The following is a 20599-nucleotide window of genomic DNA, read 5'->3' on the forward strand; positions in this document are numbered from 1 at the left end:
GAACTTAAGTGTGGGAAGACTTTCAGTTAAGGAATGAAGCTGATTTACAGGAGAAGATCGAGACTAAAACAAAAGAAGATATGCATGGAAAGAGTTAGAAGACTGGAAGACTTGTAGAAGATATCTGATTGATATATTTTAGGAGACAGAATTGTATTACATATCAATTATAATATATCTTGTAACTGTGTACTATATAAACACAGACTTAGGTTTACACTATATATGTTATCATTATTGAGAAGATTATACATTGTAACCTAGCAGCTCTTAGTGATATTTGTTCATCACTAAGAGAGAACAGCAGTTCATATTGTAATAGAGTTTATTGAATATACTTGATCTTTGTTACATACTTCTTTTAAATCGATTTAATTATATAAACACTGTATTCAACCCCCTTCTACAGTGTTGTGTGACCTAGCAATTGGTATCAGAGGTTATCTGTTAACATACATACAGTAAAGATCCAAACAATCATGTCTGAAGAAACACAAACCCCAACTAAGCCCACCAAAACTCAAGAAACTCAAAACACCCAAACCGAAAGTCGATATGAGACTGTTAGGGTTCCCATACTGAGACCTTCTGAGTATCCCATATGGAAAGTGAAGATGGCTATGATTCTGGAAGCTATAGATCCAGAATACCTTGATAGGATTAATGAAGGACCATATAAGCCTACCAAGCTCTCTATTGGAGTTGCTGATCAACCAGCAAAGTCCATACCAAAGGAGAAAGGTGATTACACAGCTGAAGACATCTCATCTATTGCCAAGGATGCAAGGGTAAGGCATTTGCTGCATAGTGCCATTGATAATGTCATGTCAAATAGGGTAATCAATTGCAAGACTGCAAAGGATATATGGGATGCTTTGGAGACAAGATGCCAGGGAAATGATGCAATCAAAAAGAACAGGAGGACTATACTCACTCAAGAGTATGAGCACTTTGAATCAAAAGATGATGAGTCATTAACTGATTTATATGACAGGTTTACCAAACTCTTGAATGATCTGTCACTGGTGCACAAGGAATATGATCTTGAAGATTCAAATCTAAAATTCCTTTTAGCTCTTCCTGAAAATTGGGATTTGAAGTCTACTACCATAAGAGACAACTATGACCTTACTGAAACTACTATTGATGAAATTTATGGTATGCTCATGAACTTGAGATGGATCAAAGGAGCAAGAGGCATGGAATAAAGTCAAGGACAATTGCTCTTAGAGCTGAGGAGGAATCTCCTAAAGTGGTTGCCTCAAAGAGGGGCAAAGGAAAGGCTCTCATCATAAAGTCTAATTCAGAGTCATCATATTCTAACGATGATGATTCAGAAACTAAAAGTTTACCTGAAATAGATGTTGATGCAGAGATGATGCAACTGTGTGCTCTTATGGTGAAGGGTATCACAAAGATACCCTACAGGAAATTCAGAAAGGGCAAGAAATTTCCAGGAAAGGTGGAAGTTCTGATAAGAAATGATTCAGAAAGTCTGAAGGCAAAGGAGGAAAGTCTGACAGAGGAGACAACTCAAATGTCAAATGCTACAATTGTGGTGAAAGAGGCCACATATCTCCTGACTACAAGAAAGGAAAAGATGACAAAGGAAAGGCACTTGTCACAAAGAACAAAAGCTGGACAGACACTTCAGATTCTGAACATGAGGTGAACTATGCCTTGATGGCAAATGCTGATAGTAATACTGAAACTGCTGAATTGAAGGTACCTCAGACAACTTATGCATTTCATACTGATGATATTACTGAGTTGAGATTATATCTTAAAACCATGTTCATTAGTTTTACATATCAGACTTTAACATGTGAAAGATTAACAACTAAAAATCTTGCTTTTAAAAAGAGAAATGACTATTTAGAAAAGGAGTTAGTTTTTCTTCATCAAACTAAGAAAGAAATAGATGATGCTTTGTATGTTAGAGATGAAGTGCTAAAATTGAATGAATCTCTAAAAACTGATTTAGAAAAGGAAAAAGAGATTATCAGAACTTGGACTAACTCTGGCAGAACAACTCAAAATTTACTAAGTAGTGGAAACTGGAAAGATAGCTTAGGTTATGGAGATGATAAAATGAGAAAGGAACTGAACAAATTGAGCCAATTATTGTTAAACAGACTACTAAGCCAAAGGTAACTCCTGCTAAGTTTGTAGCAAAAACTGTAAAGTCTAATTTTGAAAAGATGAAAGAGTCTAGGACAGAAGTCAAAGAAAAGTCAACTTCTGACAAATTAAAACAAGATAAACCAGCTGAAGTAAACATAGGATTAATGACAAAGAAGATAGGAAAATAGGAATGGAAAGGAAGGTGTGAATAAAAGCAATAATTAAATGCCTGTTCCTAATGCTCCTAGAAAGAAATGTTATAACTGTGGAAAATCTAACCATCTTGCTTCTTTTTTCAGGAAAAATAAAGAAATAAACTCTTTACCTCCTAAATCAGGAGTTAAGAGTCAGTCTGTTAGGTTTAAACCACAAAATCCTTGTTTTTATTGTGGTAGTTTATGGCATTCCATTAATACTTGTAAAGAATATCATAGTTTGTACTATGATTATTATCAAATAAAACCTTCTTTGAAGAAAGTTAGTATTATTTCTTCTAGTGTAAAGTCTGATATAAACTCTGATAAACAGGATGTTAGCATAAACTCTGAAATTAAATCCGCTGCAAATGCTAACAAACTTAAAAAGGCCAAAGGATCCAAGCAAGTTTGGGTCCTTAAAACTAACCAATTGTGGTCTTTGTGATTGCAGGGCAACAGGAAAAACATCCTAGTTCTGGACAGTGGATGTTCAGGACATATGACTGGAAATAAAGCCCTGCTATCAGATTTTATGGAAAAAGCTGGCCCAGGAGTTTCTTATGGAGATGGCAACATGGGAAAAACTCTGGGATATGGAAATATCAATCTTGGGAATGTCATCATTGAAATAATAGCTCTTGTCTCAGGACTTAAACACAATATGCTAAGTGTGAGTCATATCTGTGATAGAGGTTATCATGTGGATTTCTTTGAAGAACACTGTGAAGTTGTAAGCAATTCTACAGGCAAAGTGGTTCTGAAGGATATAGGCATGGTAACATTTATGAAGCCAGACTTTCAATAAGTTATGATGGTTCTGCAATCTGTCTGTTGAGTAGAGTATCAATTGAAGAAAGCTGAAATTGGCATAAAAGACTCTCTCATTTAAAATTTTAACAACAGAAATGAGCTAGTAAAGAAAGATCTTGTGAGAGGACTTCCAAAATCAGTATTTGCTCCTGATGGCCTTTGTGATTCATGTCAAAAGGCAAAACAAAGAAAATCTTCATTCAAGAGCAAAACTAAATCTTCAATTCTTGAGTCTTATCACCTACTGCATGTTGATCTATTTGGTCCAGTCAATGTCATGTCTATTGCAAAGAAGAAATATGCTATGGTTATAGTGAATGAGTTCACAAGGTACACTTGGGAGTATTTCTTGCACAAGAAGAATGAGACTACATCTACTCTAACTGATCATGTCAAACAGCTGGATAAATTGGTCAAAGATTCTGTCAAAATTATAAGAAGTGATAATGGCACTGAGTTCAAGAATTCAATAATGGAAGAGTTCTGCAAAGAGCATGGAATTAAGCAGGAATTTTCTGCACCTGGAACTCCACAGCAAAATTGAGTTGTAGAAAGAAAGAACAGGACTCTCATTGAAGTTGCACGAACTATGCTTGATGAAGCAAAGCTACCAACCTACTTTTGGGCTGAAACTGTGCAGACTGCTTGTTTTACACAGAATGCTACACTCATAAACAAGCATGGAAAAACACCATATGAGATGGTGAAGAAAAAGAAGCCAAATCTGAAATACTTTCATGTATTTGGATGTAAGTGTTTTGTTCTTAAGACTCATCCTGAATAGCTGTCAAAATTTGATCTAAAAGCTGATGAAGGAATTTTTGTTGGATATCCACTTTCCACAAAAGCCTTCAGAGTCTACACTTTAAGAAAAAGGGTTGTCATGGAATCTATCAATGTATCTTTTGATGATAAGAAGATTAATGGACTTGAAGATTTCAGTGATCATGATCAGCTGAGATTTGAAAATGAACATTTAAATTCTAATACTATAAATTCTGATGACTTAAATCCTGATCCTTTAAGTTCTGACGGGTTAAGTTCTGATGTCATTGAAACTGTGGTAACTACTCCAAGGGAAAATGCACCTGTTCAGGGGGAGCAAGCTGAAGATGCTACCATAACTCAAGACTCTCAAGAAGTATCAGAACCTGTCACTGGCTCTTCACGTTCTGATTCATCAAGTTCTGATGAGCCAAATTCTGATAATTTTAGAAACTCTGATTCTTCAAATCCTGAAGGATCCAACTTAAATTATGAAGTCTCAGAGAGCATAACTATAGGGGGGGCATCAGAAAATGCCGATGGAGACAACATGGATCATGGGGGAGGATCCAGTTCTAGAGAACAACTTCCATCTGCAAGGAAGTGGACCAAATCACATACACCTGACTTAATAATTGGAGATCCTGAAGCAGGTGTCAGAACTAGAACTGCAACATCAAATGAATGTCTCTATCATTCTTTTCTATCTCATACTGAACCAAAGAAAGTGGAAGAAGCTCTTCAAGATTCTGATTGGGTGCAAGCAATGCAGGAAGAGTTAAATGAATTTGAAAGAAATAAAGTTTGGACCTTAGTGCCAAGACCAAAGAGCAGATCAACTGTTGGCACAAAATGGGTATTCAGAAGCAAAACTGACAGTGATGGCATAATTACAAGAAACAAAGCAAGGCTGATTGCTAAAGGCTACTCTCAATATGAGGGTATTGATTATGATGAAACATTTGCACCAGTTGCTAGATTGGAAGCTGCCAATTTCTTGGAGGCGGATTAGTTTCTTGGTTTAGCAAGAAACATAAATCAAATTCCACATTAACTGCAGAAGCAGAATATATTGCTGTAGGAAGCTATTGTGCACAGATTTTTTGGATGAAGAATCAGTTACTAGACTATGGGTTAGAATTTTCTAAATTACCTATTTACTGTTATAATCAAAGTGCAATTTCTATGACAGATAATCCAGTTCAACACTCAATGACAAAGCACATCAGCATAGGTACTATTTCATAAGGGAACATGTGATGGAAGGTACAGTGGAATTGCATTTTGTTCCAATAGATCAACAACTAGCAGATATCTTCACAAAACCACTATGTGAAGCTACTTTTACAAGAATGGTAAATGAACTTGGAATGGTTTCAGGTTCTTTCTCTAAATCTGCTTAGTTTTTGTTCACATGCATCAGACTTTATGATCAGTGTTTACAGATTGTCTTATCATCATGTAATCTGTGCTTCAATTGTAATACATTAAATACTGATTATTATCTGATATGGATCTATATACTCTGATAGTGTTTTGAATGTTCTGTGACTATTCAATCCAATGAGGATAACTGTGCTAGATGTTGACCTAGTAGTCTTTAACATACTAGAAATCCCATGTTTGAATTACTTGTTTATGTGGAAATTCATTAACACAAGCAAATTCTGATGTTGAGCTTAGTCAAATTTACTTTGTGTATCTTATTACTAAGTCACAAACTAGATTCTTGCTTCTTATCTATCAAATTCTGATGTCAGTAAATCTCAAGGATGAACCACATGCTTGATATGCCTCACTTATCTAAAGAAAAGAAAAGAAAATTAAAGTCAGGTACTCCTTTGAGATCTAGAGTAAATATGTGGAAGGGAAGACCCAAGTGCATTGCTGGTATTAAGTAATATGCATTAGAAAAGCAAATAATTTTTTTCTTGGTGACTTTTCACATTCTATGATTATAGGAGAAATACTCTGATAATAGCATAAATTCTGATAGCAGTTGTGACTCACTTACACTGAGAAGCCACTTTAAAAAGGAATTTTAAAAGATGCATAAAATGAGCACAACTAGTTGAGGTGGATTCTTGCATAAATTTGTTCTATAGTAGACTTCATAATTAATTACAGATTTTAAGCACTTTTCTTAGTTATGCCTTATTTCTGAGATGTACTGAAGTTTATCAGACTTTAATCTCTATCTGATATTTTGCTAATGCACACACAATCACTCCATATAAATGATGAAAATTATTGTGGTGATTAAGTTGTTTTAGACAAACAGTTAAATGTCATATGCATAAATTCTGAGGACAAGTTCTGATGGAATTTTTGATACTTAAACTCTGAAGAAACAAGTCAGTATTTGTATGAAGAATTGTAGTAACAAACATTCACTTTTTGAGTACAAAAGCCATGTTCTGATGACCGTTAAAATCTGATAATAGTCAAGTTCTGATATTAAATTCTGATGCAAACTTTGATGCTTACGTGGAATTATTTATTTACTTGACTTATTTGTGGTAAATTCTGTAATGTTCATATTTTATCAGAATATAATTAGGTGAGATAAAAACAATCATAATCATTTAGTAAGTGGGAAGCGTGTTTTCCTTGAAACACTGCATGTGCACATTTATTACTGCTTAATACCCGTGGCCACTAATAATTTTTTTTGACTAATGATATGCTGCCAGGTGTCTAAAGTCTGTTCTGCTTCAATCATAACATTTGTCAAAAAGAGAGTATATATATGAGAGTTAAAAGATTTTATAATCTTTTACCTACTTTTTTTCTCTAATCTCTCTTATTCTCTCTCTCTAATATTCTCTGAAGCTTTTTCTTACAGGAATTTTATCAAACACCTTGTGCACACTCTATTTTCTCACTTATTTCTTACAGAAATGGCATCAAAAGACATAGTTTTCAATGGAGCTAAGTTTGTTCCTAACAACTACTCAGCCATTCTCTCTAAGGAGAAAGCTCCACCAGAACTTCACTTCATCCAAGACTTTTTATCTTGAAGTGAAATAGGCTATGCACTGACCAAACCAGACACACTCTCAGGAAATCAAGTGCTGGAGTTTTGGAGGAGTGGTGTGTATGATGATGGTGGAGCAAATGGGTCCCCTAGTCTTATTTTCAAAACAGGGGATGATGAGCATGTGGTTAGTGTGGCTATAGTTTGTCAAGCACTACAATTGCCAGAAAACTGCACTTATTCAACAGTTGAGGAGCCAGCTCTTCAACATCTAATGGCCAATCTGGGCTATGAAAAAACTTTGGCAAAGCTTGGACAGTTGAAGAGACCCCACATAAGGAGGGAATGGAGTTTCTTCTTTGACTGCATCACAAGAACCTTTGCAAACAAGTGTTCAAACTTTGATACAATTTATATCCTAAGTCAGCAAATTGGGTATGCTCTGATTACTCAATCTCATTTTGATTATGCTACTACTGTACTAGGATTCATAGGGGATAGGATGACAGAAGATAGAAATACTGTATATTTTGCTAGATTCTGTCAACTTATTTACATCTTTTGTAACTCTGATGCACCCCAACTAGCAAGTGAGTTGATTTTACCATTTAAACTTGCTAAGAGAGAATTTACTGACTTATTATCTACAGATAATAAGAAAACTGTTTTGAGACCCCTCCAAATTCCACAATCAGTCAAACAGTTTTTAGTAAACTCTGATCCAACCACATACACTGCTAAATATCCTGATGTACAACTAACCCAACCTCCATCAGCACCTACACAACCAACCACCTCCCAACCTCAACCAACTCAACCTACCATCAGAACATACTTCCAACCAGCTCAATCATCACAACAACAACCATCAGCACCTACCATCATACTTTCATCTTCCAGGCCTAAGAGGGAAAAGTCTGTTTCTCAACCTTCACCAAAGAGAAGGAAGATGATTCTAAGGGATGAGTCAGATGATGAAGAAGCATAGGTTCAAGCATCAGAACATGTGACTGTGGAAACTGAAAATGTCAATTTTCAGAAAGAAAAAGAAGCTGAAGGGTCAACCATCAGAATTTAAATGAAGTTGCGGCTTCAGGTAATTTGAAGAGGAAATCTGTAAGTTCTGATGCAGATCAAGCAACTCCTTCACTATCAAGGAGATTAAAGAAAATGAGGGCAAAAAGGCACATGGCTAAGCCTCCATCTGAGGATACTACTGAAGCTGAGGAAGGGGATCAGAAATCTCTGATCTCAAAGCCAATTGTGATTGAATCTCTGCCACCTTCAGCTAAAGCCAAAGACACTACTAATGATACAGTTATCACTCCTACTGTCTCTCTAGTCAGAGAAACAACAGTTGAAGATTCAGGATTAAGTCCTGAAATTGACCTTCAAAGGCTGATTATTCCTACTGTTTTATTTCTGGAAGCTCCAACCACAACAGCTCAGCCAATAACAGTCAATTATCCTATTCTACAGGTTGAGATACCAACAACTCCTATTTTTGGAGATAAATTCCGATGCTCAGAATTTAGATGAAGTTGTTCCAGAATCTCCAACAGCAACACACACTCTAGTACTGTCATAAGATAATGAGTCTTCTTCAAGTTCTGAAGATAGTGTTTCTGTTGATACTCCAGCTCCCATTCTAGGAAATGAGGCACTTATTGAGAAGTTTGTTTAGCAAGCTACTCCTATTCCTTGGGAAGATACTCACAGAGGTGTGGAGTGGACCAAAAAGTGGAATAAAACTAATTTCATTCCAAGCTCCAAAGTACTGACAAACCATATTGGAAAAGCTGATGAGTTGCTCACAAATTCTGATTTCAAGACACAACTCAAAGTCACAGCTCTGTCTACCAAAAATCTTCAAGTTCTACACTTTGCTACTCATGAAAAGGTTGACAAACTTCTTGAAAAAGCTGAAAAGCTGGATATGGAGACCAAACTTGATAAAAAGAGGTTTATTAGAACTATTTCTGAGAAATTGAAGCCATTGGGAAGATTCAAGAACAGCAACAGGCCCAAATATCTGAGGTCCTACAGAATCAAGCCTCTCAAAAAGCTCAATTGGATGAAATCCAATCTTTAGTTGAACTTCTTCTCTCTCTCCTACTACTTGATGATGCCAAAAGGGGGAGAAGGTAAGTAAGTCCAAATGCTCAATCACTCAGATACTGAAGAAGAAGGATGACAAAGGTGATGACCAGGGAAAATCTAATAAGAGTAGAGGTCAAGGTCAAGGGCAGAGCAGCAAGTTTTCTTCAAGGAAACTAAATTCTGATGCAAGTAAATCTTCTACTCAAAAAAAGACAAGTCCTGAAGCTGCTCAAACTCAAAATCTGATAGCAAGTGCTGATAATCAAAATATGATATCAAGTTATGATAAGCAAAGTCTGATGACAAAGTCTGATGTTCTGATACAAGGTGGAAGTCAAGATTCTCAGAAGTTTTTGCAAACTCTGAAGCTAAAGTTGAAGCAGACTACTGTCTACTACAAAGATCCCAAGATTCAGACACTTGATGAAGAGATTTCTAGAAGATTATTTCTGAAGCATAATCCTGGAATGGATTTAGAAAATCTCAAGGAGGAAGAAGCTAGATTTAAAGTTGAAAAGACAAATCTAAATCCAAAAGCTTCTGTTGCAAAGAAACCTCCAAGTCCTAAGGAAAAAGGCCTTGTGATCAAGGAGAAGTCAAATACTGAGGCATCAAAGCCCAAAACAAGATCACAAACTGAAATTGATCCCAAAGATAAAGGGAAGGGAAAAGTTGATGAACCAACCAAGCCACAGGAGATGAAAATTCCTCAAATCCTGATAAAACTTGTGTTCAAACTGGTTCAAGTTCAAGATGATACTCTTGTTGAAGATGAAGATGTTCAAACTCTGAAAAGAAGGAAGATAACTGAAGAATCCAAGACAACCTCTGACATAGCTCAAGTTGTTCAGAGTGAAGAACTGCAAGCTACATCAGAAACAACAAGTTCTGATAAAGTCATCAAGACATCAACCTCTGACAGAGCTCAAGTTGATTTAGACAAGATGAAAGTAGCTGACAAAAAGAAACTTCTATGGAAAAATGTCAAACCATCAGATCCAAAGAAAAGTCAATTGTTGTCTGATTTCATGACTATTGGGTTAAATGCTAGAGAACCAAGAGATAGGGCTGGACTAGGTTCTGATGAAGCTAAAATCAAGACAGGAGTTGAAGTTGCTACTAGAGATCCATTTTTGCTAACTGACAAACATCTTGATGATGTTACACAGAAACACCTTAATACGGTTATCTCTATTCAAGTGGTACTGGATGCTCATGACAAGCACAATGTCAAAGAAAATCTGATTCTATTTCCTAAAGATGGAAGGACATATCAAATGTCAGAATCAGATGTGCTAAACAAATCACTGAAAAAACTTCAATTCTTTCATTACCTTTTAGAGGTAAAATCTGATATTAGCAGGAGATGGTCAACTTTCATAATGAAGACCATAAGAGATAAAGCTAGAATTTCTGGTTCAAGGGTTATAGAATTCATTCCGAATATTGTTAAAGATGATGGAAGTGAAATTCCAATGAAGAAGGATTCTGCTAAACTTGAAGTGATTTTGAAAGGGAAATGTCTATGCTACAATAAAGATTCTTCTCATCCAAAGGTAATAAGGCTGGATGATGGTTTAGAAAAAAACCATATATCTGCTCTAAGGACTGCAATCTACCAGATTGAAAGTCAAGATAAAGGGATGAAGCAAGTCAAGACTAAAATAGCTCAAGTCCTGAGGAATAAAGAAGAAAAACTGATATCAAACTTTGTCAAGAATCACTTTGGATTCAGATTGACTCAGTGAGATTGGTAAAAGCTACAAGGACTGTAAGTTTTAGTTATTTATCTAGTTAAACTCTTATTTGCATTTGTACTTCAAATGTTTTTGACATCATCAAATCTATTAACTTGTATATTTTGCATAATTTACAAGTTGGGGGAGATTGTTAGATATATTTGAGATGTCATGTCTAATATGATTTGTGTGTAGTTTTCCGAACTTAACAACAGGACATATCATGACTTACTGAAATCAAGACTTACTAGAAGTCAGAGCTTAATATCAGAACTTAAAGTCATATCAGAACTTAAGTGCGGGAAAACTTTCAGTTAAGGAATGAAGCTGATTTACAGGAGAAGATCGAGACTAAAATAAAAGAAGATATGAATGGAAAGAGTTAGAAGACTGGAAGACTTGTAGAATATATCTAATTGATATATTTTGGGAGACAAAATTGTATTCCATATCAATTAGAATATATCTTGTAACTGTGTACTATATAAACACAGACTTAGGGTTTACACTATACGTGTTATCATTATCGAGAAGATTATACATTGTAACCTAGCAGCTCTTAGTGATATTTGTTCATCACTGAGGGAGAACAACAGTTCATATTATAACAGAGTTTATTAAATATAATTGATCTTTGTTACACACTTGTGTTAAATCAATTTGATTGTATAAACACTGTATTCAACCCCCTTCTACAGTGTTGTGTGTCCTAACAACCTTAATCTTTCATCAAAATCAAGAAAGCAAAAGTTAGTTACTATTCATCACTATTCATCATCATCTTTGATGATTTATTCGGACTAGATAGGAATGGATTTTTAAGCTTAAACTTTAAGGATAGCTAAGTTATAATATGAAGAAGCCATGGAATTTACCTTGTGATTTATAAATTTACCAATCCTCAACAAGCCAAAAAGAACAAAGTCAAGAGCAGTCAAGAAAGTGAAGTTGACACCTCTCAAATCTAAATCTCTAGTCAAAGCTCAATTTAAAGTCAACAAAAGAGATTATATGTACTTGTGTGACATCAAGAAGTTTTCTGATCTAAACCTCTATCTAGATGAACTAGATGAAGATAGAGGAATTGATGCATACAAAAACCTACCTGAAAGGTTAGTGTTCAAGTACAAGGGAGGAAAGGAGATTTAGTGGCCACTTCACAGGATCCTTCTAGAAAGCCAAGCTGTACTGATTAAGGTTTATTCATCTTTCAAGAAGAACTTTGGGTTCAATGTTACTGCAAGAAGATTGGTACTGAAGAAGATTGAAATACTAAGGAGTGTTAGAGCTAAAGATGCACTCCCAAAGATCTAATCATCCCTTACACAGGGAGAAGAGTGCATCTAAGGCCCTACTGGTTGATGGAGTTCATGGATGACAAAGGAGTGAGAAGATTTTCAGATTAGAAGACCAATTGAGCATCTCTAGCAATCAGACTCTCTTGGAAATGCAAGAAAAGCCAAATCTCTCAGAATCTGATGAACTGGAATTCCGCAGGCAGCTCCAAAATGAGATTGAAGAAAATAACAGAAAGCTTGGAAAGAGATCCAGACCTTCAAGAAACTAGATAAATCTGCTCAGGCTAAAGGAGCATCTTGAAAATGAGTGTGAGCAAAACTTTGTACATTTTGTTAATTGAAGCACTTTTCAGTATTATCTACTTTCTTTTAAAGTTGTATTTTTTAGGGTGTTTTGTTATCATCAAGTATCTCTTAATTTATGGCTACAATTCCAGTAGACATAAATTGGGGGAGATTGTTGTGTACTTGATGATTTCATGAACAAAACACCTTGGTAGATTTTACTTAGTGAAAATGTAGCACTCGACGGATAAAGATTATAGTCCCGACGGATAACTCATTTTAGTCCCGACGGATGATGACTTATTATCCATCGAGTGAGTAGCTTATGTAACAATAAGTCTGTAGCACATTTCTGCATACACATTGTTTAGAATCTGTAGTAGTACTTAAGTCATGTTGACTTTAACTAGATATGCAGAATATGTTGATTAATTGTACATAGATGATGTCTTGTAATTCTGCATAAATGAAATAGAGTCAAGTGCCTGATTGCTACCCGACGGATAAACAACAATGAATTCGACGGATGATCAACAACCCGACAGATGATCAATAACTCGACGGATGATCATAAACCCGACGGATAAAGAATTCGAATATCTGTTGACAGTGACAACACAGTCACATGCTTCGAGTGTATGCAAATGGAATGTGTTAGCCTATTCAACTGGGTTTACGAGAACAAAAAAGCATTGCCATTTCCATGCTATTATGAAGATATTCAAAGATGCTGGAATAGAGTAATGAAGTAGCATTATATTAGACTTGATAGTTTTTGTTTTATTATCATGTCTTATTACTTTGTAATCTTGGTGATATATAAACCAAGAAACATCAATAGAATAGTAAATAAGGAACTAAGCAACCAAGAGAGAAACATTTGTAAGTTGTATTCTTAGCATTTCTCTCATTCTTAGCTGTTATCATTTTGTAAGCAGCTGTGAGCTTTTTGCACACAGAGTTCTCTCGATATATATTATATATCTCTGGTGGAATCATTCAAATCTACCAGGAAGTTTTTAAAGACTCTTGTTTCTAATTACTTGTGTTTTGATTCATTTCAAGTAACTATTCCGCATTCTGCTAATCAATTCACACTTATATATATATTTGAGTTTAAACATTTTTATTAAAGAAAAAGTTTCAAGAATTCCATTCAACCCCCCTTCTGTAATTCTTGTTACATTGTTAAGGGACTAACACCTTCGGGCTCAAATCCAAGTCAATCTTCAAAAGCAAATGGCAGCAAAGAAAAGGAGAAGAAAGGAGATGAAAAGATAAAGGAAGATGAGAGGAAGAAAGGGGATGAAAGAAGAAAGAAGAAGGAAGATGGTTCAGGAACACAACAACAAACCCTACAAATCCAAATTAATCAAACCTAACCCACTAAACCTTTTAGCTCAAACACTCAACCACCTCTCACCTCAAAGCCAAAATTTCTATACAAGCCAACTTCAAACTCTCTTCTCAAAATCTCAATCACTGCCAGCCAAACTAGCTTAAAGAAAATCTCAACCCTACATTCATTTAAACCACCAACCAAGATTCACTTCAAATCTATTGGGAGAAAAATAAAGAAACTGCAAGTTACCGAGAGATCTTTTTGGAATTGTTATGATCAATCTAACTTTCTGCAACTAAATTGGTGCCTCACAGATGAAGAGCAGTTTCAATAGCTAGCTGAAGTAATAGTCAGAATCTTGGTTGTATCCTATACAGAAATCAGAATTTATTATGATGATGGTTCTTTCACTTTACTTGGTAGTGTCCTAATGGACACACTTTCAACCACAGAATTCAAAAGAGTGATCAGTTTGATGAAGGATAAGAATACAATCACAAGGGCTTGGAAATCTGTATTTTGTGAGTAAAAGAAAGGGATGAGAGAAATGCAAGGACAAAGGCTGAAAAGGAAGAAAGAAATAGGAAGTATGCAGAAGAACTTGCAAGAATTGAGAAAATATCAAATGAGCTTAAAGCAAAAGGGATGAGCAGACTTTCAAAAGATGGACATTTTCAGAATATAAAGGTTGGAAGATACTATAGATTTAGAGCTGGTTACTTAAATGGTTATTCATTAGATGAGTGGCTCAAGCTTGTGGAAGCTCTAAGAGGAACTGAAATTATAGAAGAAATTGAAGTGTTAATATCTCTTAAGGATCTTATTAGAAAGGAGCCACGCTATGAGGATTTTATATAATGAATGCCTTGTTAAAACTTCTATAACCACTCAATGTTAAATATTATATTTTTGTCAATTTTTACGTAAAGAATTATTGTCATTATAGTTTGGGGTTAGTCTTGTTAACAGGAATGAATTTGTGATAAGCAATCTTCTCACAAATTGGGGGAGATTGTTGTGCAAGACATGCATGTACTATAACAAGACTAAGTTAAATTGACAGCCTTAAGTAAGTTGTATGATCATCTTTGTTTGCATTTTGTATTGTATCACTTAAGTCTGTAAAAGTGTAAATAGATTAGACTGAAGTATTTTTCTGTAAACAGTCTCAAGCCTAAGAATGAACTATGGAAAAAGATCATGAAGATCATGCCTCAGAGACACTGTGAAAAGTTTGGAGTTGAATAAATCTGTTTTTGGAAAAACATCCTAAGTCAAGAAATCTACATGTCACAAATAAAGTCTTATAGAGAAGTCATTCGAGAACTCCAGTATGACTTATTGAGAAGTCAAGAAAATTTTATAAAAAAGTCTCAGAGATATCGAAAAGCCAAAATGAAGACATGAAGATTGGAGATATCGACAATTCAAATTTTCATTAAAAAATCTCTGAGATATCGATAAGTCAAAATATCACTAGAGATCTCTGATATATCGACAAGTCATTTATTCACTAGAGAACTCGGAGATATCGATAAGCCAAACGAAGACATGAAGATTGGAGACCTCGACAAGCTTAATTCTCTTATAGAGAACTCAGAGACTTCGATAAGTCAAAACAACTATAGAGTAAAAGAGATCTCGATAATCCTTTATACTTATCGAGATGTCGAGTTCTTTATATAACAAACTGGAGATCTAGATGTAAAACTCAAGTACAAAATGCAGATTACTTAAATTTCCAAGATTATCAATCAACAAACAAATCAATCAATAATTTGAAAAGTCTACAAAAATCAGCTTGAAGAGTACAAGATCAAAGGCCAAGATTAACTGACAGAGTAAAATCACAGACATGCACGATTTGTAAAGATACACTAAGCCAGAAATAGAAAGTTTTAGTTAACTTAAAGTAGGGTTTAGTACATGCTATTGCATGCTGTGTAAAACTAGTGTTTACTATTCTATAAAGTAAACACTGGATGCTTTGTTTTAGTTGTAACAAATTAGATATAGAAAATCTTGAAAACTTTCAAGAGAGAAGCTGAATTCTTTATCAACAAAGAACCCAGAAATTTATAGCAAGACATACTTGATTTTAATATAAAATTAAGTGAGTTTTGAAAGATAGTGTGTTCATGTGCATGTTTTATTATTCCTGTAAAAACATATTATCTCTACAATTAGATTACTTTGTTCACCATCCATAACATGTTAAGAAGCTTAAAAATAATCCAAAACACATTCACCCCCCTGTGTTGTATTCATTACCTAACAGTTATATCTGCCCATTTTTTGCCAAACCTTTGATGAGCTTGTACTAGCAAATTTTTTTCTTTTGCACTCCAATTATCTTTCTGTAATATGTCACCAATAGTAAATTGAGAAGATCAATGCATAAGTAAGAAATATGATAGCAGCTAATTCATTGATTATTGCAAGCAAATACTCAAATTTACGAAAGGCTATAGGATCGTATATTTTTAGCAATGATGTGTGTGTGGCATACATGTGTTTTCCGTTAATTTTTTTTACCAAATTACTTATATTTTAAAAAGGAAAAATAATTTATAATTTTTAAAAATTCCAGAAAAATGTCAAAAATCAGATTTTTTGAGAAAATAATGATTGTATTGTTTTTAGCAAATTACTTCAATTTTCAACTTTTTATGAATGTTTTTAGTGCTAAACTTCCGAAAAATTCGAAGTTGTGCAAAAACCCTAGGAAAATAGGGGACCTTCCGCAATAAATCATTCCGGAAGGAAAATTAAATAATTAAGAAAAGGAGAAATAATTTATAATTTTGAAAAATTCCAGAAAAATGTCATAAACAAAAAATTTTGAGAAAATAATTACTGTAATTTTTTTACCAAATTACTTCAATTTTCAATTTTTTATGATTTTTTGTAGTGCTAAAATTCTAAATATTCGTAACTATCCAAAAACAAGGAAAAACTAAGGACCTTTCGTAATGAATCATTGCGGAAGGGAAATTAAATATTTAAAAAAGGAAAAATATTTTATAATTTTTAAAAATTCCAGAAAATATTTTAAAAATCAGAAATTTGGATAAAATAATTACTGTAATTTCTTAACTAAATTACTTCAATTTTCAATTTTTATAAATTTTCTAGTTCTAAAATTCTGAAAAATTTGAAGCTGTGAAAAATAGGGGAAAATAGGGGGAAATTATTAATAATTAAAAAAAAGAAAAATTATTTATAATTTTTAAAAATTCCTGAAAAAATTTCAAAAATCAAACATTTTGAGAAAATTATTACTGTAATTTGTTTTACCAAATTACTTCAATTTTCAATTTTTTATGAATTTTTCTACTGCTAAAATTCTGAAAAATTCGTAGTTGTGCAATGGAAATTAAATAATTAATAAAAATAAAAATAATTTATAGTTTTAAAAATTCTAAAAAAATGTCAAAAATCAGAAATGTTGAGATAATAATTACTGTAATTTGTCTTACCAAATTGCTTCAATTTTAAATTTTGTTAAACATGTACTTATCTAATCTTAAAGAATTAAAACAAAATCAAAACTTAAATATATACTAATGAACATTAGCAAAATATGTTTAAATATTACACTTCTAATTCAAATTTATTAAATATTCAGTTGGCATTTTTGGACATTTTCTCCTATCATGACCAAGTAAACCACAAGCGTCGCACTTCCGCATATTGATTTTTGAAGTTGACGCATCAACACCGCTTTTATACCTTTCCGCCTTCGGTCTTCCCTTAATTTGTGACACTAGAGGATTGAATATCGGATCATGTTCTCCGTAATTGTGGAGTGACTCCTCCGTTCTTGAATTATCTTCCTCTTCCCAGAAATTTTCAATCCCGTAAGACTTTCCTTTCTCAATCAAATCCATGACATAATTGTATCGTGGTTTCGAACAACTTCCAATGGCAATCAAACTTTGAAAAGATTTACACAAAGAACTATACCTTGTCATTGTTAAATCACCAACCTCAACAAGAACGGGAGGATAATAACGTGAAAACCCCCCATTTAATGTGTTCCTTGTCCATCTCAATTTGACAAAATTTGTTGGTATTGTAGTTTTTTGTTTCTTGTCAAGATAGCGGAGGATATGTTTGCAAAGAATCTCGGAGTGTTCAAATTTTTTACAAGCACAATCAATGTTTTCATCAATACGGTTAACCATCACCCCATAACTTCTTCTACAATTCTCCGGAACATTATACTTCTCAACTAAATAATACTTTTACATGTAATTGGAACCTTTTGTATAACTCATTACCACATAAGATACGCTTTCTCTAAGCTCTTCTTGATATTTCCGAAATATATTTCTTATGTGTAAATAGACGAATCATGAATTTCCAACCAGGAATTAAATAATAATCTCTTTTGCTTGTATTTAGTCTCATAATCGGCTTTAACCTTGTTAAGGTATTAAGTTTCCAAAGCCCTTTGTGAATTCTCAAAGAATTTTTTTAACCCAGTTGAAGGTTTCACATACTCGTCAAAAAATGAATTCATAGATTTGCTTCGTGAGGTGGTGGTCATTTTGGCGGAGAAATATTGTGTTGTGTAAGTGCGAATCCATTGATCTTTTATGGCATACATCTCGTTTAGCCAAACATGTTCCTCGAGTCCATACTTATCAACCTAAACCTCCCATTTACCAACAAATTCCGTGGGTGACAACGACTTGTATAAACAACCAGTGATCCACCTTAAAATCCGGATATTGTGTGTACAAAACCGATATTTTTTCGGGAAATTTACTACTTATGTGCCACGAAAATAATATATGTTTTGTATGTGGAAAAATATCGGAAATAGAATTTCCCAACACTATATCTTGAACTGTAATGATTGTTTGGAGAGGTTTGTTCACAACGGCTTCCAACCGTGTGTTCAAAACCCATTTGTACAAAGTCTCTTTCTCATTCCTCATTAGTGAAAAATTGAACAAGATATTTTGGTAGTAGTGATTGACCCCCGTAATAGGTATAAACGGCATACAATACCTATGGGTCTTATAAGTTAAGTCAAATGAAACAATATCTTCAAAATTCGAGTACGCGTTCAATGATCGATCATCAACCCAAACCAAACCTCTAACTCTATTTTCTTCATCCAAAGCAACTCGATAGAAAAAAATTCAAAACTTGTTTCTTGCAATTGTCGTAGCAAGGCCATCCCACTATTCGCATCACGGGAATCAAACACCCGTCGTCTTATATCACGAATGACATTACGAACATCTTGATTTGAAAAACCAAGTTTTTCCACACCACCCCATGTTTCACCAAGAAATCTCATCACTTGAGCGGTTTCAATCCCCGATTTATTAAATAACTCAATCAATGCTCGGGTCGCCGAATCAATATGTTTTACCTTTGCATGAGTTGTACTTTATTCGGAGTTACCATATCATGATCATGTTTCAATTGAACCAAAGTTATTTCCCACTTATTATTTTTAACCCTATGAGTTACACACATTCGAGCATTACAATTTGTTCTTGGAATTACATCTCTAATCCTATTTTTTTTCCTTTCTCTAATCTTCAACATCCTTTTTCATAGAACCTAATCTCCCACCCTTACGACAAATATACAAGCGCGAGGATACAACATTTCCCTTTAAATATCTATGGGTACTCCAAATAATAATCTTAAATCCAATACTTCTACCATAATCTTTATAGAACTTTTCGGCTTTATCCAAAGTGTTAAAAACCATCCCAACACAAGGGATAACACTATTCATATTTGATTTTGAAAACCTATTACTTTTTTTTCCAAAACTCATATCATAATCATCATCTCCATTAACAAACTTTTATTTTATATTAACATCATCAATATCATCACTAGCATTACTATCACCATGTATATTCATTTTCTCTTCTCTATTAAAATCATCATCAACATCACTATTATTAAATTTTTTTGCCAGTGAAGCGAGAAATTTAAAAAAATTCCGGACCTTCCGTAATGAATCATTTGCGGAAGCAAGTGCTTCCGCAATGATTCATTGCGAAAGTGTCTTATTCTTTTTTTTTAAAAAAATAATTTTTTGGGAATTTGTTTGATGTGTCCCAAATTAATAGGATACTTTATAAATATATCCCACTTTATTGAAAAATTATTTATATGTCCTATAGTTAAATTTAACGTATGTATAACCACTATACATATATATTTATATATATTTAGGTTATGAAATTAATTTATATCTATCAAATATTACTAGAATAACTTTAATATGTGGATGTGTAGTTTAAGCATTTTGTTTAAAACATGTATCTTCAATCTTGCTTGCTCTATAATTGAGGTTATTGTTGTTCCGCCTACAATAATTTTTTTTGAAAACTATTATTGAAAAGATCATGCAATTGTATCATGCTTTTTTAACTACTTGGTGCACTTGGTGCGCAAACATCAAAATTTACCTATATACTCTATTAATTCTATTTTTAATAAAATAATTATAATTTACTATTAGTGAAATATTGTGCAAGTAAATAAAATAACAATTTTGTGGACTTTTATTTAAATGCAACTAATAGTTGTTCTAGATATTTTTTGGTTTATGACAAATAATAATTTTATTTTAATTTGAAGCTGATATTTTATTACTAAGTTATAAAAGTTAAGGATACAAATGTCTTTTAGATATGTATAGTAATAAAATTTACCATGATTAACTTTAAATTAGAAAGAATGTTTGATTGGGGATATATTCGTAATTACAATTAAAAATAGGACATATTTGTAAAACATCTTTTGGAATAAGATATATTAGAAAAAAACCCTAATTTTTTTGTAGTAATTGTTTTTTTAAAATAAGTTTTTTTAAATTAACCATATATTTGATACGACTTGTTAATATTACTAATATTTTTTATATCATTTTTATATTTTTTAAACATCAGTATTGTTTATTTTAATTTTTATTATGGTAA

The 20599-nt window shown here is 33.4% G+C and overlaps 1 protein-coding gene across 1 annotated transcript; it reads right to left on the reverse strand.

The window, feature by feature from the left end:
• Positions 1-17239: 17239 nt before the first annotated feature.
• LOC141718487 (protein FAR1-RELATED SEQUENCE 12-like) lies at positions 17240-17824 on the reverse strand. The gene has a single exon (XM_074520871.1). It carries the CDS (start codon positions 17822-17824, stop codon positions 17240-17242), a length of 585 nt encoding a protein of 194 aa, XP_074376972.1.
• Between the last annotated feature and the right edge of the window lie 2775 nt (positions 17825-20599).

Source organism: Apium graveolens, chromosome 4 (assembly GCF_009905375.1).
Source record: "Apium graveolens cultivar Ventura chromosome 4, ASM990537v1, whole genome shotgun sequence".
Classification (NCBI taxonomy): domain Eukaryota; kingdom Viridiplantae; phylum Streptophyta; class Magnoliopsida; order Apiales; family Apiaceae; genus Apium; species Apium graveolens.